Source organism: Gopherus flavomarginatus, chromosome 6, assembly GCF_025201925.1.
Source record: "Gopherus flavomarginatus isolate rGopFla2 chromosome 6, rGopFla2.mat.asm, whole genome shotgun sequence".
Taxonomy (NCBI): domain Eukaryota; kingdom Metazoa; phylum Chordata; order Testudines; family Testudinidae; genus Gopherus; species Gopherus flavomarginatus.
In genome coordinates this window covers 18,620,094-18,642,840 of record NC_066622.1, presented here as the reverse complement: position 1 = coordinate 18,642,840, position 22,747 = coordinate 18,620,094, and the positions used below count along the sequence as shown (strand labels likewise).

Below are 22,747 nucleotides of genomic sequence, written 5' to 3'. Positions count from 1 at the left end.
GGCTTAATGGAAATAAGTGAAACAAACAAGAAAACTACCCCTCCACATATAGCATTCCACAGTTTGCCACTGTCACAGTCAGTCTGTTAACTCTGCCCTCCACCCCCAGTTTTCTTCTGAAGCATCAGGTTTGGGCAGGATGCTGGACTTGATAGAGTAAGGGTCTAGTCCAATATTGTGAATCTTAGGTTGCTTGGTGTCATTGCTGGGAAGACATAGAACAGGTCCAGAGGCTGTGTGAGAGAACCCAAACGAAAGGTGGAAACTCAAGTTTTTAGAAATCGGAGCAGAACTCTGGCTGTGTGTAAAGCGTCACAAAAATGAATAGCTAAAAGTAGACCTCCGTCCCATGTGTGCGCGTAATGGCTCTGAATCCTTCGGAGACGGGTGATCTCAGTTGTTACTGCTGCTAAAGCAGCTCATTGCAGGTTCATTAGTTTTGACAGCCAGATGGAGGCAGGAGTAGCATCTGGCGGATGGACTGAGCAAGCCCTGGAACATACTGTGAACGTCTAATTATTAGTAAGTTCCAAGCAAGTGCAGCTGGAGGGTGCCCATCACCCTATGTTAATATAACTGCAAGGCTAAAATGGGAGCAGGCTAGGGGACAGGTTCATCTTGACCCTTTAAATGACATTTGGTTTGTTGTTCCATATAAAGAAGAGAGTCCTAGAAATTTAGAGTTGGAAAATTTCTTTTTAGATACCATATAGTCACTTTGCCGCTCTGTGCCTTGCTTTACTTCTCTCTGAAATGGGTATAATGTATCACCTTTCTCACAGGGTTGTAACAAGGCTTCATTCATTAATAAGATTTATATTAATAACTTTAGATCAGGTCTCCCATCACTTTACAAGGAGGTGAGTATCATTATCTCCATTTTACAGGTGGGGAAACTGAGGCACAGAGCAGGGACTGACATGACTTGCCATGGTCACCCAGCGGCAAAGGTGAGATTAGAACCCTGGTCCCCTGACTCCTGTGTGTTCTCCACTAAACTACACTACCTTTTCCTATAATATATAATTATATGTATTAAGGCATTGTGTAGAGTTCTGGCACTCTTTTTAAAAATGCTCCCATCCTGTGGTATTTGTTTTTTGTTTAGGTTTGGTTTTTTTCTGCTATAGTACCTAGTTTTTCAGTGGGAATCTTCCTGCAGGACAGGAGTAATGTTCAAGTGTTAAGGCCAGTATAATTTTTTTTTTTTTTTTTAAAAACAGAGGAGACTTACTCATAAGACTGTTTAAAATGCCTTTTTAATAGGTTAGGGCTTGGTGAAAACATCCTGCCCTCAGTGCTTGCATAGTAAACTAATTAATGGGAACAGCATGCTCAGCTCAAAGGTGATATATGGCCCTGAGTGAGATAACGGAGGTGGCCACTTTCAAAGCTGAGTCTTAGGGCGATTTGAAGGCTGATTGAAACTGGAAATGTTAACTGGAATTGGAGGAGAGGAGCTACATAGTGGGATCAGAACAGCTCTTTTTGTGATTTTTTGCAATCTACTAACCCATCGTCTTTCTGTCACTCGATGGAGAGTCCAGTTTCCAGGGCTTAAAGCAGAGCAGAGTCCAGTAAATATTTTCAAACCTGCAGGAGCCCCAGTGCACTCCAAGGGGCTGAAGCCTTGACCTCTGGCGCTCTGGGAAATAGTCTGTGAGAATTTAAGCCCTGCCAGTTTGCATGAGTGCTCTGAGGCTTAGCCATCCTGTCAGTGCTGCAGTCTGCGCTGAATAGTTCCGGGAGTGGCAGTTTGGCCAGCCATATTGGGTAAAAGGTTTCTTCTTGTGCTCTTTGAAAAATGCAAGCGGGACCCCACGCAGCTGGAATCCAATAAAAAAAAAATACTGTAGAAGGTAAGGCTTGGTGCCAGAACAGTCAGTGTGGCTGAGCTGGTGGAAAACTGGTGCAGAAATCTTGGAGTGCAAGTTTAGCTGCTCCTCCCACTCTGGAGAGCAGTGGCAGCTTCATTCCACTAGTGGTGAGTAGAGAGCCAGTTCTGCCTGAGAAATGTTGGGAGCATAATCAGATTGTCCAGAGCATGCCTTGATTCAATGCACCAAGCCTGCAGCTTCCACAGGTGGGGCTGCTATTGAACCTGGGTGGAAATGAAGCCTGAAGGAGGGCAAGCACCTTGGGGTGAATTCCCATCTTCTCTTTCTCTTCAGGACACCCTTAGCTCTCTGCGTCATCTTGAGTGAATGCGAACCGCAAAAAATGTAGCTACTGCGTGGAGTTCGTGGCTTTGCTCTTCCAGGCCAAAATTAAAAAACAGACTTTACAACATGATGATATTTTTTTCCACTGAAATTGCTGGAATTACAAGAATGGAAGGACTTTCATTCCTGCAACATGAGGGATGCAGTGCACTTGGTGGTTTCCCTTGGCACCCTTGTCCAGAGCATCAGATGGACTTCTTTGTTTTGTAAGGTGAAATGGACAGAACAGAATGAGCTATGAGAGGCTATTGCCACCACTTGCAGTAGATTTGGCAAGAAAGTTGTCTTGGATGCTCAATTTACCGTTATAATTGGAGGGAATAAAATCCATTAATCGTTACCGTGGAAGTGTAGAAGAACAGGCTAGAGCAGTGGTTCTCAAAGCTGGTCCGCCCGTTGTTCAGGGAAAGCCCCTGGCGGGCCGGACTGGTTTGTTTACCTGCCGCATCCACAGGTTCGACCAATCACGGCTCCCGCTGGCCGCAGTTCATCGCTCAAGGCCAATGGGGGCTGCGGGAAGCAGCGCGGGCCGAGGGATGTGCTGGGTGCCGCTTCCAGCAGCTCCCATTGGCCTGGAGTGGCGAACTGCGGCCAGTGGGAGCAGCGATCGGCTGAACCTGCGGATGCGGCAGGTAAACAAACCGGCCCAGCCCGCCGGGAGCTTTCCCTGAACAAACGGCAGACCGGCTTTGAGAAACCCTGGGCTAGAGCATGTACCATCCATCTCCAACAATATAACTAAGAAAACAACAAGAAGCAGTGCCATCATGGTAATACCAAGTGACTGGAAAAGAAGATCAGAGTGCAGTGCAGTGTCAGACTCCTTGGCCCATCTGAATGTGAGGAGTCTCTGACTGAAAGTAAGTGCTTTTTATTTTAAAAAGCAAACCTTGGAAATTTTATAAATCCTAGTTGATTATTCAACCTATTGTGTCTGTGATGGAAACTCAGAGAATTGCTAATGGCAAACTTGAAGGAGAATCTAGGACTAGAAGAGCAATGAAGGTTCCAGAGGAAAAATGGAAAATTGTCTTAACAAACAGAGCTATTTATGAGCATAATGCATTATCTGTCCACCTTAGTGTTTTTCCCCGTCCACTTTTCCTAGTTTTGTTCCTTTCCAACCTAGAGAGCCCAATCCATAGGTGCTCCTCTTTTGCCCACCTCCTTGAACCTGCTGTTGGGGAGGGCAGGTTTTCTCTGCTGTAAGTTCTGCACTGCTTTGTGTGGCTAACTTGCCATTCTAAAATTGAGACCCCATCTGAGAATAGCTTTTAAAAATATTGCATGTGTATACAAAGTGATGGACTGTGTGTTGGACAATACATTGCTGGAACGTCCCCCCTCTATTTTTGGCACAAACTTGCCGTTAAAATTGTCATTAATCATGATGTTGTTAATAGCCAAGTGGAGCGTGAGGTTCAGAGAAGATTTTAGATGCAGAAATTATAAGTCTGCCTCACTGACTGACTGAAATTTTGCCAAGTTGGTGCGTGGGGGGAAAAAAAGAGCTGAATGCCAAATGTATGTAATTAGAAACCCTCCCACCACACTGACTGGTGTCTGCTTCCTAGACAACTAGAGATACCAGACTAGGCAGGCACCAGTTCACCATGACACCCTAGGGGTCATTATCAGAATTCTCCTGTTATGATGTATTGTATTGGTTACGAACGCTAATGAAATACATTCAGCTTTACTGTTACATCAGGCACACTGCTATGACTTACACCTTTTGCTGTATATAGAGAGGCTGCACTGTGTTACTGAAGTGTAATTCTACCCGTGCAGGCCACACATTTTTTTTAAAAGGCCTGAATATCATTACAACACTGGTCCCCAAACTGTGGGGTGCGCCCCCCTAGTGGGACATGGCAGGGCCCGGGCCAGTCCCCACGGGGGGAGGGAAGGGAGCACCTCCCAGCCCTGCTCCGCCCCCAGCTCTGCTCCGGCCCCACTCCCAGCCACTGCCCCTACTCACAGTCCGACTCGCGGCCTCAGCCACTAGCCGAGGCTCCACTGCTGGCCTTGGCCTTTGGCCATGACTCTGTTTCTGGTCCCAGACTTGCCTCCAGCTGGCCACAGCTCAAGGGAGGAGGGGGCACACACTGGGGTAAGGTGGACGTGACCCTGAAAAGTTTGGGAACTACTGCATTACGAAGTGCTGTAAGTCTAATGCACAGAATGACAAGTCTGAAATCTGGGATGGATCCTGGTCTGTTTCTCAGTAGGTGTACCCTGAAGGAGGGGAAGGGAGGAAACTACTGGCTGTATAAAACATCTAAGTACAACATTGTCTCTGGGGTCAATGATCAGAAAAGCTCCATTCCATGGAAAATGTTTATGTTTTGTTGGCTTCAGGCAACTGTGGGAGGATGATAAACAAGGACAAAGCTGTGAGTGAAGCTTAGAGAATCTGAGTTGCTCAGCTTGTAGAGATACTTAGCTGAAAAGTGTGTGTGCGCGTGTGTGTAATAAAATAATAGAGGCTTGGAGTTGCTGCATTGGTAAAGATATTTAAGTCAACAGCTCCTTTCCTGCATTATCCTTTCATAAACATGTGGCGTTGAGCCCCAAAGTCCTTAGTGGTCCTTAGCAATATTGTCCACACCAAGCATTTAAAAGTCATCAATTGGGCCTCCCAAAAACATGAGATTTGCTTTCAAATTATGAGATTAAAAAAATAATGTTGGGTTCTTTCTGTCTTGTGATTTGTGTCTTCTGGATGTACCTTGGACACCTTTTCAGGCTTTTCTCCACAACCCTCACGGCTAGAACATTTTTAATGAAAGCTGAGATTCTCAGAGTCACCTGCATCCAGGAGCTGGGGCCTTAAGAAAAATGCTAAATATTGTGGGACTTGCAGTGAAATCATGAGTTGGCAACACTGGCTTGGATACTGAAACAATACTTCAAACATCACTCCTAGTTCTAAACGTGCACTTTTTCTTGTTTATTTGTACAGTGCCTAGCACTGTGGAGCTTTGATCCCAGATTGGGGTCATGTAGTGCTCCTGTAATGCACATAATTAATAATATTAAATGATGCAAAAATATGACAGGTGGCCCCAGTACAAACATTTTCTTTCAAAAACAAAAGGTTCTCATCACTAGAGTATGCTTACCATGGACACCCCCTGATGGGGGAGTATAGCACACTAGGCACTTTCTGCCCCCAATTTCCTCCTCCCCAGGGTTTTCAGTATCTCCCAGGGGTTCACGTTGCTCAGCTCTTTAGCTGGGTTATGCTCAAAGTTCCGTTCCCTTTCAGGTTAACAAAAGTCAAAACAAACCACTTCGGCCCTCAGCTCCAGTTCTCAACTTGGAAGTCGGCAGGCAAGTCACTCTGCTGTTCTCCTGCGTTCAGCCGTCTGGCTTTGGCTGTCTGGCTTGGGGAGATCAGCTGGCAAACCCCTGTAGTGCTCTCCTGCCTTCATCCTTTCCCCAAGAACCTCCTCTGAGTGCCTTCAGGGATCTCCTACCAGCTCCGACTCTCCCTGATCCTTTGTATCCGCAGATGCTGCCCTGACCTGTCACTTGGGCAAACTGGGAACATACCTGATGGACCTGTTTCAGTCCTCTAAAAGTGTGTGCATTAGAATAGTATAATAAAATAACAGCTGAGCAAGAGAAGTTCAGCGACTCTCAAATTTTATTGGTGTCAGTCTTAAAAATTTGGTGTGTGGTCAATTAATTGGTGGATCATCAAGCTTACATGCCACAGCTTGGGAGCCCCCCATGCAGTCTATCTCTCTGCCAATACAGTGTTCCTAAAAGCATATAATCTGGTATTCCAGCATTGTATTTCTTATTTTTCATTCGATTTTTAGATGCACATCTTGGTGGTTGACAGCTCTCTTCATGCTTGCTGAGATTGCTTAGTGATCTCATACTCTACTGTTCATTCTGATTTTCTCTCCTTTGAAAAGCAGTGGTTCTCTAGAACTGCTCTTGTCTGGCTTCTAGGATTTGGGAACTTTCTGCTTCACACTGTTGCAATTTGTTCCAATGCAGTGTGCAACCACAGACTTGAGGAGATTATGGATGTTGGTAGCACAAGATGTGATGACCAGCTATCTCGTCAACAGATCTCCATATCTGAGATTTCACATTCATTTAGCTCTGAGTATAATAAATGCATCCAACGAAGTAACACTTTCATGGATATTTGTTATGAGACCTCACATTTCATTCTAATCAGCCATGCACAGCAGGAACAGCTTGAATCCAGAACACATGCTATGAATGGCAATCAAGTAGTTAATCAAATGCTGCACTGGTTTTAGTGAAGGTGACAAGGCTGAGTTCAGACCAGTTTTGTTAGGCAGAAAGCATAGTAGAAGATTTACTCAGCGGAAGATGACTGTATCAGTATCGTTGATAGTATACACTTGTGAATTAAACCCCTCTTTGAATTGTTCATGTTTCTCCAGGAAGGATCAGCACCTCCTTTCCCCCGTGAATTGCTGGTATCTAGTTTTGACCCAGACTCGGCGAGAGAGCAGAGACCATGCTACCTTGAATGACATCTTCATGAACAACGTCATTGTCCGCCTCTCGCAGATCAGCGAAGACGTCATCAGGCTCTTTAAGAAGGTAAGCAAAGCAATGAACAGTTTTTTATTAAGAAGCCATCTTTAGTTTTTCACAGAGCAATGCAACTGCCTATGAGAGTGTGCACAAACTAGAGATCCACTGAAGATGGGAGAGTGATAGTGTGAACCTGCTTTAGATTTCAGGATTGAGATCAGCTGTGAAGTGGGGATAGTAATAGTGGGGATAGCAATAGTCACTGTGGTAAAGCAATCTGAAATTCGTACATGAAAAGTGCAAAGCTCTTCATATTAGAAATAGTGTGGATGTGGGAACTGTTTTAAAAAAAAAAATCTTGTTTTTGCAGGAGTTAAAGAAACCTGCAGTAAATTCCAGCCCTACTGAAGTAAATGGGAGTTCTGCCACTGACTTGAGAGACCAGGGCTACACCGCTTAGAGATACTTTCCAGAAACAAGAAGTGGAGGAATCTGGGAATTGAGACTCCCCAGTTCTCTTTCTAAATTCCTGGCCAAAATTTTCCTTAGTGCATCGACTGAACCAGTCCCAGATACAAATGCATGCACACTGGACCTGTCTGATGGCCGTCTGTAGAGCTTATGGTCGGCACACAAGTGTAGTGTCTTATTTTCCACACTGGGTGGCTGGCTGTTTGCATGTGATTGAATAGGATCAGTTCCTTGCCCATAAAGTCTTCTCTCGCTTTAACAGAGCTGAACTGTATTGACATTGCTCCAATCTCGATTTGGTTTAGGCTGGGTTTGAGGTTTCAGGCTAGTTCTAGTGTCAAGGTTAGGATTAAGGTTCAAATATTCGGATTTGACATTTCCAAAATGTCAAGCTGGCCTTATAAGATTCCAGCCCAAAAATAATCTCATGGGATCAGATGGTCTTGTGAGCTTTCTGACTATCCTGAATGGTGGGAATCTGGTAGGATGAGTAATTATCATTAAACTTCCACTGCCATGGACCAAAATCCCATGAAAACTGACCATTCTTATGATATTTCAGCCATACCTGTGTCTAAAATGTAACACTTCTGATTTTGGATCTGACCTAGAACTGAAACCATAAAGTCAAGTTTGATTCTGGTGGCCTGAAATTGCACATCTGTCTCCTTTTTCTGCCCCATAACTGCCTTGAAGGGGCTTGGATTCAAGGGTCCAGTTTTTGCCTAATTCAGAATTAAGTAGGACTAAAAAGAAACTCTTTAAATGTTTACTTTTAAAAATTTCCCTTCTCTCCAGTTGGTCCCCGTGTGTATCTTTGGATGGAATCTCTCATTTTAAATCACAGTAGCACATGTTTCTGCTTGAATGGTGGCTAAACAAGGGCCTAGTGTTTAAAATATTTTAATCTTTTACCTGGCCAAGGTGATAAAATGTTTTGTTGACTAGACAATGTTCCATTTCTTTGCCTTTATTTAAACTTAATGGTACAAGTACACCTACCCCACTATAACATGACCCGATATAACACAGATTTGCATATAGTGCAGTAGCAGCGGGGCTCCGGCGGTGCTTTAAAGGGTCCGGGGCTGTGGGGAGCCCAGGGCTCTTTAAATCACCCCTGGAGCCCTGCCACCGCTACCCTGGGGCTGCAACAGTGGGGCTCCACTGGCAATTTAAAGGGCCTGGTGCTCCCCGTGGCTGGAGCCCTGGGCTCTTTAAATCACCACTGCAGCCCTGCCACCGCTACCTCCATATAATGACGTTTCACCTATAACGCGGTAGGGATTTTTGGCTCCCCACGACCGCGTTATATCGGGGTAGAGGTGTACGTACTTTGTGTAGGAATGGTTTCTCTCTGTATCTCCTTTCCCCACTCTTCAGTCCCTTTGCCAACAGAAATAAAGTAGCATTGACTCCATCTGTAGCCTGTCAAAGTCAGCACCTGCTTTTTATCAGAAGGAGGCTGCACAATTGACTTGAGGGGTTGTGTGATTTCACTTGCATTTGTCCCTGGAGGTTTAAATCACAGTAGGACTCACATGTCCCTAGAAATAATGACCAGCTAAATCACTAAAAAGGCTTATTTTGTGTCGTCATTTGCCAATAATGTATATCGGGAGGCTGACACTTTAGAGAATAAACATTATGCTTTAACCCCCTGTGTACCGTTTCAGACAGAAGCTTTAGAACTGAGTTGTTGTGGGTTTTCACTTTTGTCAGTGTTTTGATGAGGTGCACCTCTACCCCAATATAACGCTGTCCTCAGAAGCCAAACAATCTTACTGCGTTATAGATGAAACCGCGTTATATTGAACTTGCTTTGATTCGCCAAAGCATGCAGCCCCGCCCCCCCCCGGAGCACAGCTTTATCAGGTTGTATCCGAATGCATGTTATATTGGGTGACGTTATATTGGTGTAGTGGTGTAGTTTAGGCACCGATGAATTGGAGTATCCCAGAAATGGAAAATACCTATTATATCATCCTGCAGCCAACGTGATTGTTCCCTAAAACTTATTTTCCCGCGTTTTGTCCAGTGTGACTTTGAATATCTCAACTGATGGCACTTCCAGTCCTTATCCTGGGAAGAACATGTCATAGCCTATATTAATATCAGATTGGTCCCTTCTGACCTATGAGTCTATGAGTCTATAATAGATGAGTGTCGTGCAAATAGGCCAGCACCAGAAGGGTTAAAGGCATCCCTAATTGTTCTTCAGCTGTTTAGTTTTGCTGTAGATTGCTCTTTGGTGATAAATTATGGTAGCATTTATTTCCAAGATGTCTCTTTGAATTCCCCCAGTCGAAGCTTTATTAATGGATTGTGACACACTGGGTGCATAGAGGAACTGGAAGGTTTTGTGACTTCTCCCGTTACAAATGTTTATTGAGCTCTCATTATGTAAATATAAACTATTGCAGTAAAGAGAGGGATGTATAATTACTGAGCTATCAGGACTTGCATAATTGAGTTGCATTTGATCAGCACAGTGGTCATTTGCCAACAAAGGTCCTGAGAGGTGCTGAGTTCCTTAACCTCCTACTGATTTCAGTTTAGCTCCTGGTAGGATCATCAACCAGTAAACTGTGGCATAGTATTTTATTGTTCTCCACTGAAGATCTTTACCCTTCCAATGGTAGATAAGTTTCTGCATGGCTAGCACAAGGGGTGGCCCACTGGCTTACCTGAGCCTGAGGGAAATGAGATCTTTGGAGAGACTGAGCTGCTGTTTAAAAGTATTGGGGTAGGCAGGATTTAGGAGAGCCAACAAAGCACTCAGTTTCACTCCCAAGTTGGTATAAAGGCTCACAGTTGCCTCAGCTGTCACATTGAGGGGGAGAGGGAAGTTTTAACTTACGCTTTTGGAACCTCAGGTAAGGTTTGGATTCTGAATTAGGGGCTAAGATTTGAGTTAATTTTTACTTTTGTCTGAACCGCTCTCTTTTCCTAATAAAAATGATTTCATAAAGGCTCATGGAGGGGGAGGTGCAGAATCAGTGTTAATATCCAATACGTCCTTTATCAGGGGACTATATCCTGCCCTTGCATTGGGCCCTGTCATAAACGGATAGTTAAGAGTTAATGGAACAGAAGTACTTCATACCTCTTTTGCCTGTAAAGGGTTAACAAGATCAGTGAGCCTGGCTGTCACCTGACCAGAGGACCAATCAGGGGACAGGATACTTTCAAATCTTGAGGGAAGGAAGTCTTCGTGTGTGCTGTTAGTTTTTCATTGTTGTTCACTCTGGGGGCTCAGAGGAACCAGATGTGCAACCAGGTTTCTCTCCAATCTCCCTGATACAGGCTCTTATAAGTTCAGAATAGTAAGTACTAGGTAGTTAAGGCGAGTTAGGGTTATGTTTGTTTTCTTTATTTGCAAATGTGTATTTGGCTGGAAGGAGTTCAAATGTGTATTTTGCTGAAAGGATTTTAATTTGTACTTGTATACTTAGGCTGGGAGGGTATTCCCAGTGTCTATAGCTGAAAGACCCTGTACCTATTTCATTTTAAATTTACAAAGATTATTTTTACTGTTTTTTCTTTAATTAAAAGTTTCTTGTTTAAGAACCTGATGGTTTTTTTTATTCTGGTGTGAGACCCCAGGGGACTGGGTCTGGATCCACCAGGGAACTGGTGGGGAGAAAGGAGGGAAGAGGGAGAGAGAGGTTATGTTCTCTCTGTGTTAGGATTACTTTCTCTCTCGGGGAGAGTCTGGGAGGGGGAAAGAGAAGGAGGGGGGAAGGTGAATTTTCCTCTCTGTTTTAAGATTCAAGGAGTTTGCATCACAGTGATTTTCCAGGGTAACCCAAGGAGGGGAAGTCTGGGAGAGGGAACGGTGAGGGAAAGGGTTTACTTTCCTTGTGTTAAGATCCAGAGGGACTGGGTCTTGGGGGTCCCTGGGCAAGGTTTTGGGGGGACCGGAGTGTACCAGGAACTGGAATTCCTGGTTGGTGGCGGCGCTACAAGTACTAAGCTGGTAATTGAGCTTAGAGGAATTCATGCTGGTACCCCATGTTTTGGACGCTAAGGTTCAGAGTGGGGAATTGTACCATGACAGGCCCACTCTTAGAAACCTCTTTCATCTCTCCCTACTCTGATCCAATGATGCCTCTTGTCATTTTCTCCAAAGATGGGTTCTGATTTCACTGCACATCTCTGAACTCGGGGGTCTCCTAGAGAAGTTTAATATCTTGGTTTCTTATATTTATGGCACAGCTTGTTCTCCTGCTCTGCAGTGGAGCCAGTTTCATTCTAACCTTTCTTGCTTGCCATGATGATGTCAAGGAGATGAATAATTTGAAACCAGTGAGGATCCATAGATTCTCTAGGACTGAAAATGGAGTTGACTCTTTGGTTCTGGAAGATAGCCTCTCAGTGCATTCCCATACAATAACCATCACCCTAGTTGTTGGTAACAATTCTGTTAGGCATGTCTCTCTCCCATTTCCTCCTACTGGAACACTCCCTCTTTGACTGAAAGCATTGGCAGCTTTGTTAGCCTTGAACGATGAGGAAAAACTACTTTGAAATCATTCCCTTTCCCAAACCTTAATCCCCCTTTCTGCTTGCATGTGTGTGTGGTGTTTTGTTTCTTTTCCTCCTTACTAGGAATTATGAACCTGGGAAAAAAAACCCAGATGCAAGCTGCTCTCCTCGGGGAGCTGGGTTATAGTGTTGGTTGTATAAATCTGTTCAGAGCTCCAGGGACAAGGATGATTCCAAGCATTTTGGCTTTTGATAAGACTTGATGAGGCAGAAAATAATGAGCTTTTTTGCAGCTGGGCTCTGCACCCCCTTGTCACTGGGCATTTTAGTGAGAGGCAAGGCAAACCAATAGGGCCAGATTTTAAGTTGGTGGAAGTCGACATATCTCTATTGAATTCAGTGGAACTAAAGAAATTGTATGTCAACAGGTATATCAGTTTATACCAGCTGACAGCTTGGCTCAACATGTCCAAATAGAAGAAGAATCTCTCTTGTTTTTAGGGAAGCAGCAGAAATTATTTATCAAAATCCTTTTATCATCTTAAAGAGAAGTCCTATTTCTTGGAAAGCCATTGTTGTTACTACAGTGGCCCCCAATTAGCAAAAATCCCATTAGGATTCTAGAGTAATGGCCTGACACTAGAGCTTACAAGGAGAAAGGAAAATTTGAAAAGAGTAAAGAAATTAAAACAAAAGAAAAAAAGGAAACGAGGAAAGGTTTAAAGAAAACCAACCAACTTCAATTCAAAGAGAAAATAGTTAAAGGTTAGAGAGAGGAAAATTAAAGTGTTGGTGAGGATTAAAGACCAGAAAAGGGACAGGAGTTAAAGGGGAAGAAAAGTACAGCACATAAAATGCAAAGAGTGAGTGAATGAGAGAGAGTGTGTGTGTGTGTGTGTGTGTGTGTGTGTGTGTGTGTGTGTGTGTGTGTGTAAAAGTAAGTAAAAAGAACAGTCTTGTATTGCATCCTTCCTGCCCCCAGTTTGTATGTTGTCTACTTAGACAATAAGCTTTTGGAGGCAATCCTCAGTCTTCTTACATGCCTGTAAAATATCACACACCCATAGTGCTAATTATTATTTTTCAATAACCTTTTGGAAATAGTTGCAGCCTTTTTCCTCAAGCTTTCCAGAAAAATTCAACTCGAGGCAGACCTCAGTCATGGCAAATTTGAGCCCAAATGGTTGAAGTTTGCCAGAGTTATTTGCCATTGAAGAGAGGGAGTTAACATGGAAAGTATTAGGCAACCTTTGCAATAGGCATCACCTGTAATATAGTACTTTGGGCCGTTACTGTAGGATAATGGAGTATTTTAATGGAGTGTCAATTTCCTTTGGATCAATACCAGGTGGACAGAATTACTCTTTCATCTGTAAATAGTCTGTTGTGAGCTGTGTTGTGGTGGAAGCACCATAATTATTCTCCCCCCACCACATCATGTTCATTGGCTTCAGATGACATTGCATCATTCTATTGTGACACTTGCATCACTACTCGCTGTGACACAGTCGTTTGGGATGGTGTAAAATGGCTGCAGTGGATTCTCTTTGCTAAGGAAAGGGTGGTAATCCCAACATGATAGATGTGCAAGAAGGTCTAATCAGCACGATTGATCTCTGTAGTAGGTGGCACAGGTTTCACCCAGCTATAATCCAACTGCTGTATTTGGATTTTATCGCCGCAATTAAGTGAATTATGCACCCTCCTTCACTCGGCAATGCATTAGAATCTAGTGTGGAACCTTCTGCTGCAATCTTGACTGTCAATTACAGTGCCTCCTAGCTACCCAGGTTGCGTTGATTCAGGGGCAGGAATGACTCGATATCAAATGACTCTCTCATATCCATGACCACTTTGCCTTCCTTCGATGGGCCTAGTAATCTAAAGACGTGGCACTTGTTATAATCTTCACAATAGGTTACTGCAATCTTAAAACCCAAGCTTGAAGCCTTTCATTAGTTACGCTAAGGCTGGGTAGTGTTGTATTGATGACTTTTATGGTGAAGGAAAAGCCCAAAGGGATGTTAAATGTACTGGGTCTTTTCATAAAGATCCCAAGACAATGATATTGCTTTTCTTGTTGCACTGGTCTGTTAAAGTTACAGTGACAAAGGGCAATTGTTCTCTAGCGGATGTGTTTTCTTGTTAGGTAAAATTCATCAGTCCTCCGAAACACAGTAATAAATTTCACCAGAATGGTTTACAGTCCGGCACTGTAGGCCCGCTGAATAGAGCCACTTGAAAATTTCACAAAGGAAAATTTTTCCATTGGAAAATACTGATTTGTCAAAATCAGCACATTCCTGATATTTTTTTGACTTTTCCTCCCAGTTTGGGATAATTTCCCTCACGTAGAAGTTGAAGTTTTTCATATTGGGAATATTTTGTTTTCCAGACATCTCTGGTGCTGAGCACTGGGATTGTGTATTCTGCTCCAAACAGAAACATGAATACTTACAATACAAATATCCCAGCGCCACTACTAGGACTGTGACAAGTGTCTTTTGGACACATGGGCGAGCCATTTCGTAAGTGGCCTCTGATTATGAGTATCTCCATTTTTGGATCTCCAACTGTGAGACACAAAGTGTTTTTTATTTTTTTCTATTAGTTATGCCACTGGTTCTACTTCTCTCTGACAACCAAAATATTTCCCTTTAAAAAAAAAAATCGCAAGCATGGGCAGTGTCAGATTAAAACCGAACCAAAAACTGGAACTCTTCTGTGTCCGGTACATCTTTTAAAAGCTTAGAGGCTGCTGTTTTCCTACCCAGAGTTGGCTGTATTTCAGCTTGTACATGAATTTGGGATCTGATTGTATAAATTCAGTTTTTGTTGATGGGTGATTTTCAAAAGGTTTTAGTTAAGGTCATAAAGTGGTTGGAATTAGAGATGGGGGAAAAAAACCTTTTGGATCATCGAATCCATTCCCTGGCTAATAAGGGTTTGTGCCCTGCAGTATAATTTCCAGTTCATTGTCAATGGGAAGCTATTCTGCAGTACCCAAAATGGCTTTGTCTGAACTTTTAGGAGATGCAAACCTGAGCTGGATTCTTTATCAGGTTTCTGGTACTTCCTCCTTTGACTGAAGCCGAAAATACCTGGAGAAAGCCCCATCTCTCTGTATTTCAGTGCATCTGGTCCATAATGGAAGCTGGAGGAAGATGCAGTGAAAATGGAAAAATAATAGAGTGTGGAAAAATAATAGGGAAAATGTTAGCTGAACATTTCAGCACCTTCAGAACAGATGGCTGTGCCTGTTCTAGAAATGGGCCAGGGTTTGAAGAGCTCTGATCTTCTTTGTTCATTTTTAATCATCATCCTTGGGAGATATGAGCATCATCATGTGATTTAGGGGAGCCAGCACTCCTGAGTTCTAATCCTGACTCTGAGAATGACCATCAGTGACCAGGGGAGGTCAGTTAACCTCTCTGCAGCTGCTTCCCCACCACTCATATGAAAACAGTGGTCATTACCTCATATACGGGATGCAAGAGTCAACTTATTAATGTGTAGAATACTCTTGTATGGTAAGAGCCATCGGGCCAAATCATCCACTTGGCCTGGACACAAGCTATAAACTAAACGAGGCCCTGTCTGGGAAGTATGCAGTCTCCGTGGCATCATCCTTCTTTCCCTGGGTCCACTGGAATGTTTCTTGGGGAGGTTGGTCTTCATGCATGGAGTCTGGTTTTTTTTTTCTCATTTCCCCCCCTACGTGCAGTCCAGAGTGAGATGATCATTTAAGTGTGCTCCTTGTGCACTGTGGCCCTCCCTAAAGGAGTGTTCCAGGGGAATGGCCAATGGGAAACTCTACAGAGCTTTGGGGGGGGCAAAGGGGAGGTGTCCTCAAGCATTGTAGAGGCACATGGCCTCTGTTCAGCCATCCCTGCCCTCTAGCTTATCTGTACTTGCAGAGATGAACTCCCTGCCTACTCCATGAAGGAGGCGAACCCCACCTTTGAGGTAAAAAGAGAGAGGATTTCCCAGGCTTCTACTCACGCTTGTTCCACATAGGAGATGATCGGGGCCGTTATTAGTATTACTGGTAGCCTCTTAGGTTTATTGCCTTCCTAAGAACGGTTATTGAAGATGATTCAATTTGATCTCCTGTCCGTACACATTGATGTCCCCACTTCAGCCTCAGCACATTGTTTTTGTAGATACCAATGGTGGTTGCTGTCCTAAGAGGGAGAAGCGCTATAGGTGAAGACCCCCAGAAGGGGTTCTGTTCTCCCTCCCCAGCTTCTCTTAGTCACCCTCGATGCAAGGGATGGAAACAAATGTGCTGTTTGTTTTATTAGGATAGAACATAGGAAAAAAATATGTAACAGACACGCACATTGCTGTGCTTGAAATAATAGTGCTATTTTATTCCCTGAGATGAGATTTAATTACTTGCCATGACAGTGAAGTGAATTTGGTTATGGTATGTACTGCAGTGTTCTGGATGGAAACCTAATGACGATATGGTGTCTGCAAATAAGGAAGTGCCTTTCCCCCCCCCCCCCCCAAATGCTCACTCTCTGTGTTGTCAAGGAGGCCGCGCTGCATCTTTCTGTGCTTTTTTTTTTTCTTTTTTCCGTTGCAGCATTGATTTTAATAAGGGCTCCTAAACTGAACCCATCTCTTGCTCTCTCCAAGTAACTGCTTTCTAATAGGAATGGAAGGCATAAATCAGACAGCTAAATTAAAGGTTGGATTTTTGCAGATGGTGCTGGCGAATTGGAACACGCTGCCTGACATTTTGACTTTGTCTCCTCATAAATATATTGGTGTAATTTTTCTCTTGTTTAGAAGAGAGAGGGCAAACTCTGAAGAGATTTGAGTGTCCTTTGGCATCTTGCCTAGCTGCATTTGGGAAAGGATCCAACAGGGTGAACTGGTGAGCTGGGAAACAGCACTAGGCTACCCATTCTGGAGGTGGGTTTGTGGGTGGTTGAGGAAAAGGGGCCTGTTAGGCATCTAGGGGGCACGACAGCACGGTTCAAAGTAGAGCAATCCCAAGGGCTGTTCTAACTCATAACAGGACTGCTCTGGTTCCCAGCAACCTCCAGAATCTAGAAAGTGCAAATGAAGTGCTTCCAACTTAGCCAATTTTTAAATGTGCTGCACACCTGCAGCTCCATTTATTTCTGTGAAACTTGTGGGTAAGCAGCACTTCTGAAAATCAGGCCACTTATATTTAGCTGGATTCAAGAGCCTAATTTTAGGTACCCAGGTTTGAAAATGATGGCCTCGCTGACTTTCCCGCAGTCACACAGGAAGTCGGAGGCAGAAGCAAGAACCGAATCCAGGAATTTAGAATCTTGTTTCAGTGTCTTAACCACAAGACCACCCTTCCCCATTTAGTTTGGGAGAGGTTTGGTTCAGGGGTTTTGGCTTGGCAGCTGCAAAAGATAGAGGTCAGCTATGCAGTTCAGATCTCCGTCTGAACTCCTTCAAACTCAGAGTATTTGGACCTTAAATTTTGGGTTAGGCCTTTCACTGGTGTTGGAAAGGCTAAATAGTCAAAAAACTGGGTGTTTGGGTTGAGCTATGAGTGAAAGAAACCTTTGGCCTGGTCTACGCGTGGGAGGGGGGGAATCGATCTAAGTTACACAACTTCAGCACTGTGAATAACGTAGCTGAAGTAGACATATTTATATCGACTTAGCGTGGTGTCTTCACTGCCGTGAGTCGACTGCTGCCATTCCCCTGTCGACTCCACCTGCGCCTCTCGCGGCGATGGAGTACAGGAGTCTACAGGAGAGCGCTCAGGGATCCATTTATCGTGTCTAGACTGGATGCGATAAATCAACCCCTGTTGGATCAATCACTGCCCACCAATCTGGCGAGTAGTGTAGACATACCCTTTGTTACCTCCATGTTAATGGAAGGTACTGCTAAGACTAGCTAGAGATTTTCACTGCCTCAATTTGGGAGCCCAATTTGAAACACCCTAAAGGAGCCTGATTCTCAGAAGGCAGGAGGTACGTAGCTCCTTTTGAAAATCCAATGCACCCCAAATTCCTTATCTGAAATAACAGGCTGCAATTTATCTCTGAATGATAATTGGCTATCTTCTCAGGTGCACCTTGCATACTAAATTAATCTAAGCTTAAACTTTTTGGATGTGCGTAGGTTACCCACGCAGCTTTAATTACAGGTCTCCTGTCTGACTGGGCTTCCTTGGTTAAAGTCATCCAACCAACAGGCCCAGGAGATGTTGCTCATACTAAACTGCACACACAAAAATATACTGAGTTGCCTGACGAACTCTAAAAGCGACTGCTTAGTGTTTTGGGGGTCTATACTTATTTTAAACCTGTCTTCAAATTATAATGAATATGCCAAGGCCAAAAAGAGTCCACAGAGAGAATCTGGATGTAATTACAAGGGAAACAGGAAAGTTGTGGATGCACATGTGCAGTAACATCCAACCACTGGATTTTTTAAAGTAGGATTTGACTTTGTTTGCAGCCAAGAATAAATGACCAGCAGTTCCCTAAGAAATGCCCTTTCCTGTGAAATATTATATTCATGTTGTGGGAGCAGGGAGGCTATATCATGATTAAAATCTGCATCTCCTTGCCAAAATAATAATAATTATAAAAAAATTGATATTGGGATTTCAGCTTCAGGGCAGAAAAGGATGCCAAGGAAAATACCCATGAAACTTTACATTGACCATGGACTGTCCACCCTAAGCTTTCTAAGGCCTTGCCAGTGTTGGAGTGGAAACAGAGGCCTTCATGATGTGGCACTGAAGTGGTTACTTTTGTAGTGTAGTGCCTCATTTGAGAAGTATTTTGACAGATTTTCATACAGACATTGATCCACCCAAAGTGAAATGAAGGAAGAGCAGTAGGGCTACTTCATCCATTCCAGTACTAGATGTGATCCTGTTAGCTTCTGCAAGCTAAGCAGGATTACATGGGATCACTAGCTGACTGGGGGATTTCTCACAATCACCTGCGAAAGATACCCCAGCGCAGGTTGCACTCTGCCTGCTAAATTGGTACTGAAGCGAAAACCCTGCAATGGTGTCTGGGAGTGCTCTGCTGCTAGGCATGCTGTCTTTCCTGACCATTTGAGCTCATTAAAGGTGAGATGGCATTTTTTACAATTGTTAACCTCAGTATCCTGGTGAAATTCCCATATTGACATTTATATGCTTCCAATCTCGATGTACTTCCAACTGTATGCAGTATTCTGCACATATGCAGTTGTTGCTGTGTGCTGCTAAGCCACCCTATTTCTCCCCAGAGTTGGCTGCATTTGTGTGGTGGATTAAGTGGTACCTGTATATTAGTTTAGTTTAGATTACAGAATGTAAAATTTGGGATGCCTCAGAATGAAAAGTGCTAGGTAAACATAAAGATATAAAATGCTATTGCAGCCATCCAGGGGACCCAACCTTCCTGTCTCCTAACATTGGACAGAATCCCCGAAATGAGAAACAAGAAAAATGTTAGACCCACAGAGTTCGGTGTTGAGTGGAATGAGTTATGTTAGCAAAATAATATTTTTCTATAAACTCAGTTTCATGACTGTGGATTCAGAATGCAAAGAAATTATACCAAGGCCCTGACTCTGTGAGGTGCTGATTGCCTCCTGCTGGAATGGGAATACCCTCAGCTCCCCTTGAACACAGAGGGAGCTGGGGCTACTCGCAACTTTGCAGGGTCAGAGACCTTCTTTATGAGAAGTTTTTTCATCGGACTGTATAGACATCTGTATTGTGCTCATCACCATGGTGTCTGAAACCTGGTTTGAGTGATACAGGGGCAAATGTAAGTTTGGAATGAGGAGTGCAGTAATTGAGAGGTGCAACATGGATGTATAGGTCTGTACAGTGGTGTTCACATCTACATTTATGCATTTTATTTGAATAAGGATTTTTAAAAAAATACATGGAAATAGAAGTCTTGGTTAATTAGCCCATTACTAATATTCTAGGTGCAGGGAAAGCAGAAAACATCTGTATTTTGATTTTCAAGTTTATAAATGTGAAAAACAGAGTCCCAGAGTGGATTGGCAGCCTACTAAATGGTGTCATTTCAGTTTCTGAAGCAGGAAGGATATTAGACAGGATTTGTAGAAGTGTTGTAAATAAAGCCCCGGGGGCATTCCCCACCGTGGGGGAATTTCATTTCTAAAATATATACATAATTAAAATCTACACATTTGGTTGGTGTTAGAGCAGAGCAAGGGTTGGAAAATCTTGTCTACGAAGCAGTGGAAGCAACAGAGGGCAAATCTGGGTGGAGGCATAATGTATTTTAAAAAGGCATTGCCAGAAACCTGTTATGCTGCCAAAATCTACCCGCTCCTCTGTAAACTGAGAAAAGGAAAGGGAAAAACCCTGCAAGCACGAAAGTAATGTGAAAAATGCAGCTAGATAGCAGTGGCATTTATAAGTTGCTATGTTTTGTTCTCTGTGGGATGGGTGTGAAGGCATCTGCTAGGGATTAGCAGGATTCACTTGGACGCAAGTGATGAAGGGGTTTGGAACAAATGCATCTCATTACATGATGTTTCAGACCTTATTTGTGGCTTTTAAAAAAAAACCAACAAAACAGATGAACTCCCCTACCCCAGATATTTGGCATCCCTCCAGCATGGAATGCCCTCGCTGCTTTGATCTGCAGAACCACTACCCAGCCCCATTTAACCTGCCCACCCCAAAAACTCACCTCTTCCATTATGCCCGTGATCAGTGAGTTTTAAGAGTCACCATCTTCCTGAATTTTAACAGCATGTTTGTAATGCTGTAACATTAATCCTTTCCCTCTTCTCTGATATCTATCTTCTGTTGCCCATCACCATATTATCTGGGCCCCAACCTTCTGTTCATCACCTTCCCCTGCCCACAGCAGCACAGCAAAAAGCATCCAGAACTCATCTGCTGACGAGCAGGGCTGAAAACCATTAAATATTATGTCATGTAAGCGCAGAACCATGCAAGGTCGCACAACTTGTTCATTTATTTCCCCCCCCCCAAGTGTGCTGACCTTTGTAAGAAAAAGTAAATATTGTGAACATAACAGAATCTCAATTTACCTTTCAATTTTTTTTGTCCTAGAGTAAAGAAATTGGTCTACAGATGCATGAAGAACTCTTGAAGGTTACCAATGAGCTATACACAGTAAGTAATGTGTTCTTCCTACTCTTCTTTAGCTGTGTAGTGAGGATTCCCTTATTCAGAAACAGAGCCAATGTAATTGGTTACATACAGTGTGAAACACGGTTACTTTTGGAGGCTCTCTCCATCCCTGTTACACTTACTGCCTTTTTAGGTTTTCTTAGTTGTTGGAAATATTTGGTTTTTAATTGGGTTTAACTAGGGCAGAGAAAAACTTACCAGATGTCCTAATCCTATAGTGGAGAGCTTTTAAAAGTCATGGATTTAAGACCATATTATAGATTACATGATCTGATTCTTGCAGTTAAGTGGAGTGGAGGCCCCTCAGGCTGCTTTGGGTTAGATGCAATATGATCTTTACCCATTGCTGTAACATTCACACCTGCTGGGGCTTTCCTGATGCTGTCTTTACTCCTGTTTTCTGTAGTCACTTTTAGACATCATCAGTGACTACAATTTGAGCTAGGTTCTGATGACTCAGTGGAGTCACTCTGACTTGGCACTGTTTAAGTGCCATTGTATCTGGCTCTTCTGTGAGTTCTGCTGCCTGCCCATGTCGCACATAGATTCATAGACTTAAGGTCAGAAAGGACCATTATGGTCATCTAGTCTAACCTTCTGCACAATGCAGGTCACAGAATCTCACCCACCCACTCCTGGAACAAACCCCTAACCTATGCCTGAGTTATTGAAGTCCTCAAATTGTGGTTTAAAGGCCTCAAGGTGCAGAGAATCCTCCAACAAGTGACCCGTGCCCCATGCTGCAGAGGAAGGCGATGATTAAATCTGGCCTTCAGCGGGTATATTTGGTATCACTTTTCTCCTGTAAGTGCTGTTCTTTCTGATTTAATTCAACGATGAAAGTTTCCTCACAGATCTCATCTTCCTACTTCTAAATGAAACCATGACCCTGTTACCTGAGCCACTACTCCCAAAGTAGGCTTTCATGAGAGAGGCAGTAGAAGTCCTTGTATTGCTCCTGATCCTTGGCCATCAGGAATTGGTTTTTCATTTCTGTTTAGGTTTAAGGATTGGTGATGTATTCTAGGAAGCAATAGAGCATCCATTTTACCTAGGAAAAGTCAGACAATCTAGCTGAGCCCCTCAACCCTATCCTTTCCCTGGATATAAATTGCTCCATGGCAGGTTTATTCCTACCAACAAGATGGATAATCATGATGTACCATCACGTTGATAAACTGGCCTGAACAATAGACCATGAACCTTTTTCTTTGAAATTTCTGCTAAAAACTTTAACTATGACTAGCTAGTTTCTTCATTTAACAGGCCTGTTTCTGCACAGGCTGCTGTAGGATTGAATTGCTCTGTGGGTTACTATGTGGGTGGGTGATCAGGAAAGATTAAAAGGGCCAGATCTGGGAGTGAGTTCATGTCTGGATGTCAAAGGTCTATTAGTGGCAGTAGGAGATTAAGATTAACTTCAGGAACAGTGTGATAGATTCAAGTTGAGGGTGGAGCAGACATTTGGCTCAATCTATTCAAAGCCTAGATGTAGGATAAAGACACCAAATGAAGGACACAACACCGTGAATTCAGTCTAAGGCCTGGTCTACACTAGGGAGCAGGGTCGATGTAAGATGCGCAACTTCAGCTACATGAATAGCGTAGCTGAAGTCGAAGTATCTTATTTTGACTTACCTCCTATCCTCACGGCATGGGATCAATGGCTGCGGCTCCCCCTGTCGACTCCACTACCGCTGCTCGCTCTGATGGAGTTCCGGAGTCAACGGGAGCGCGTTCAGGGATCGATATATTGCGTCTAGATCGATCCCCAATAAACCGATCACTACCCGCCGATCCAGCGGGTAGTGTAGACATATACCCCAAGTCTCAAAAGTCTGTCGGGGTCTGAAATGAATGCAACTCTGTAAGAAAAATGTGGAGTAAA

General features: G+C 43.5%; 1 protein-coding gene across 3 annotated transcripts in view; it reads left to right on the top strand.

Moving 5' to 3' along the window:
* SRGAP3 (SLIT-ROBO Rho GTPase activating protein 3) overlaps positions 1–22,747 on the top strand; it is a 216,619-nt gene that overhangs the window by 122,566 nt on the left and 71,306 nt on the right. For all 3 annotated transcript variants that reach the window (XM_050957305.1, XM_050957304.1, XM_050957306.1), the window contains exons 3-4: positions 6,656–6,818; positions 20,779–20,841. In XM_050957305.1, coding sequence (XP_050813262.1) covers positions 6,656–6,818; positions 20,779–20,841 — 226 coding nt within the window. The remainder of the gene's footprint in view (positions 1–6,655; positions 6,819–20,778; positions 20,842–22,747) is intronic.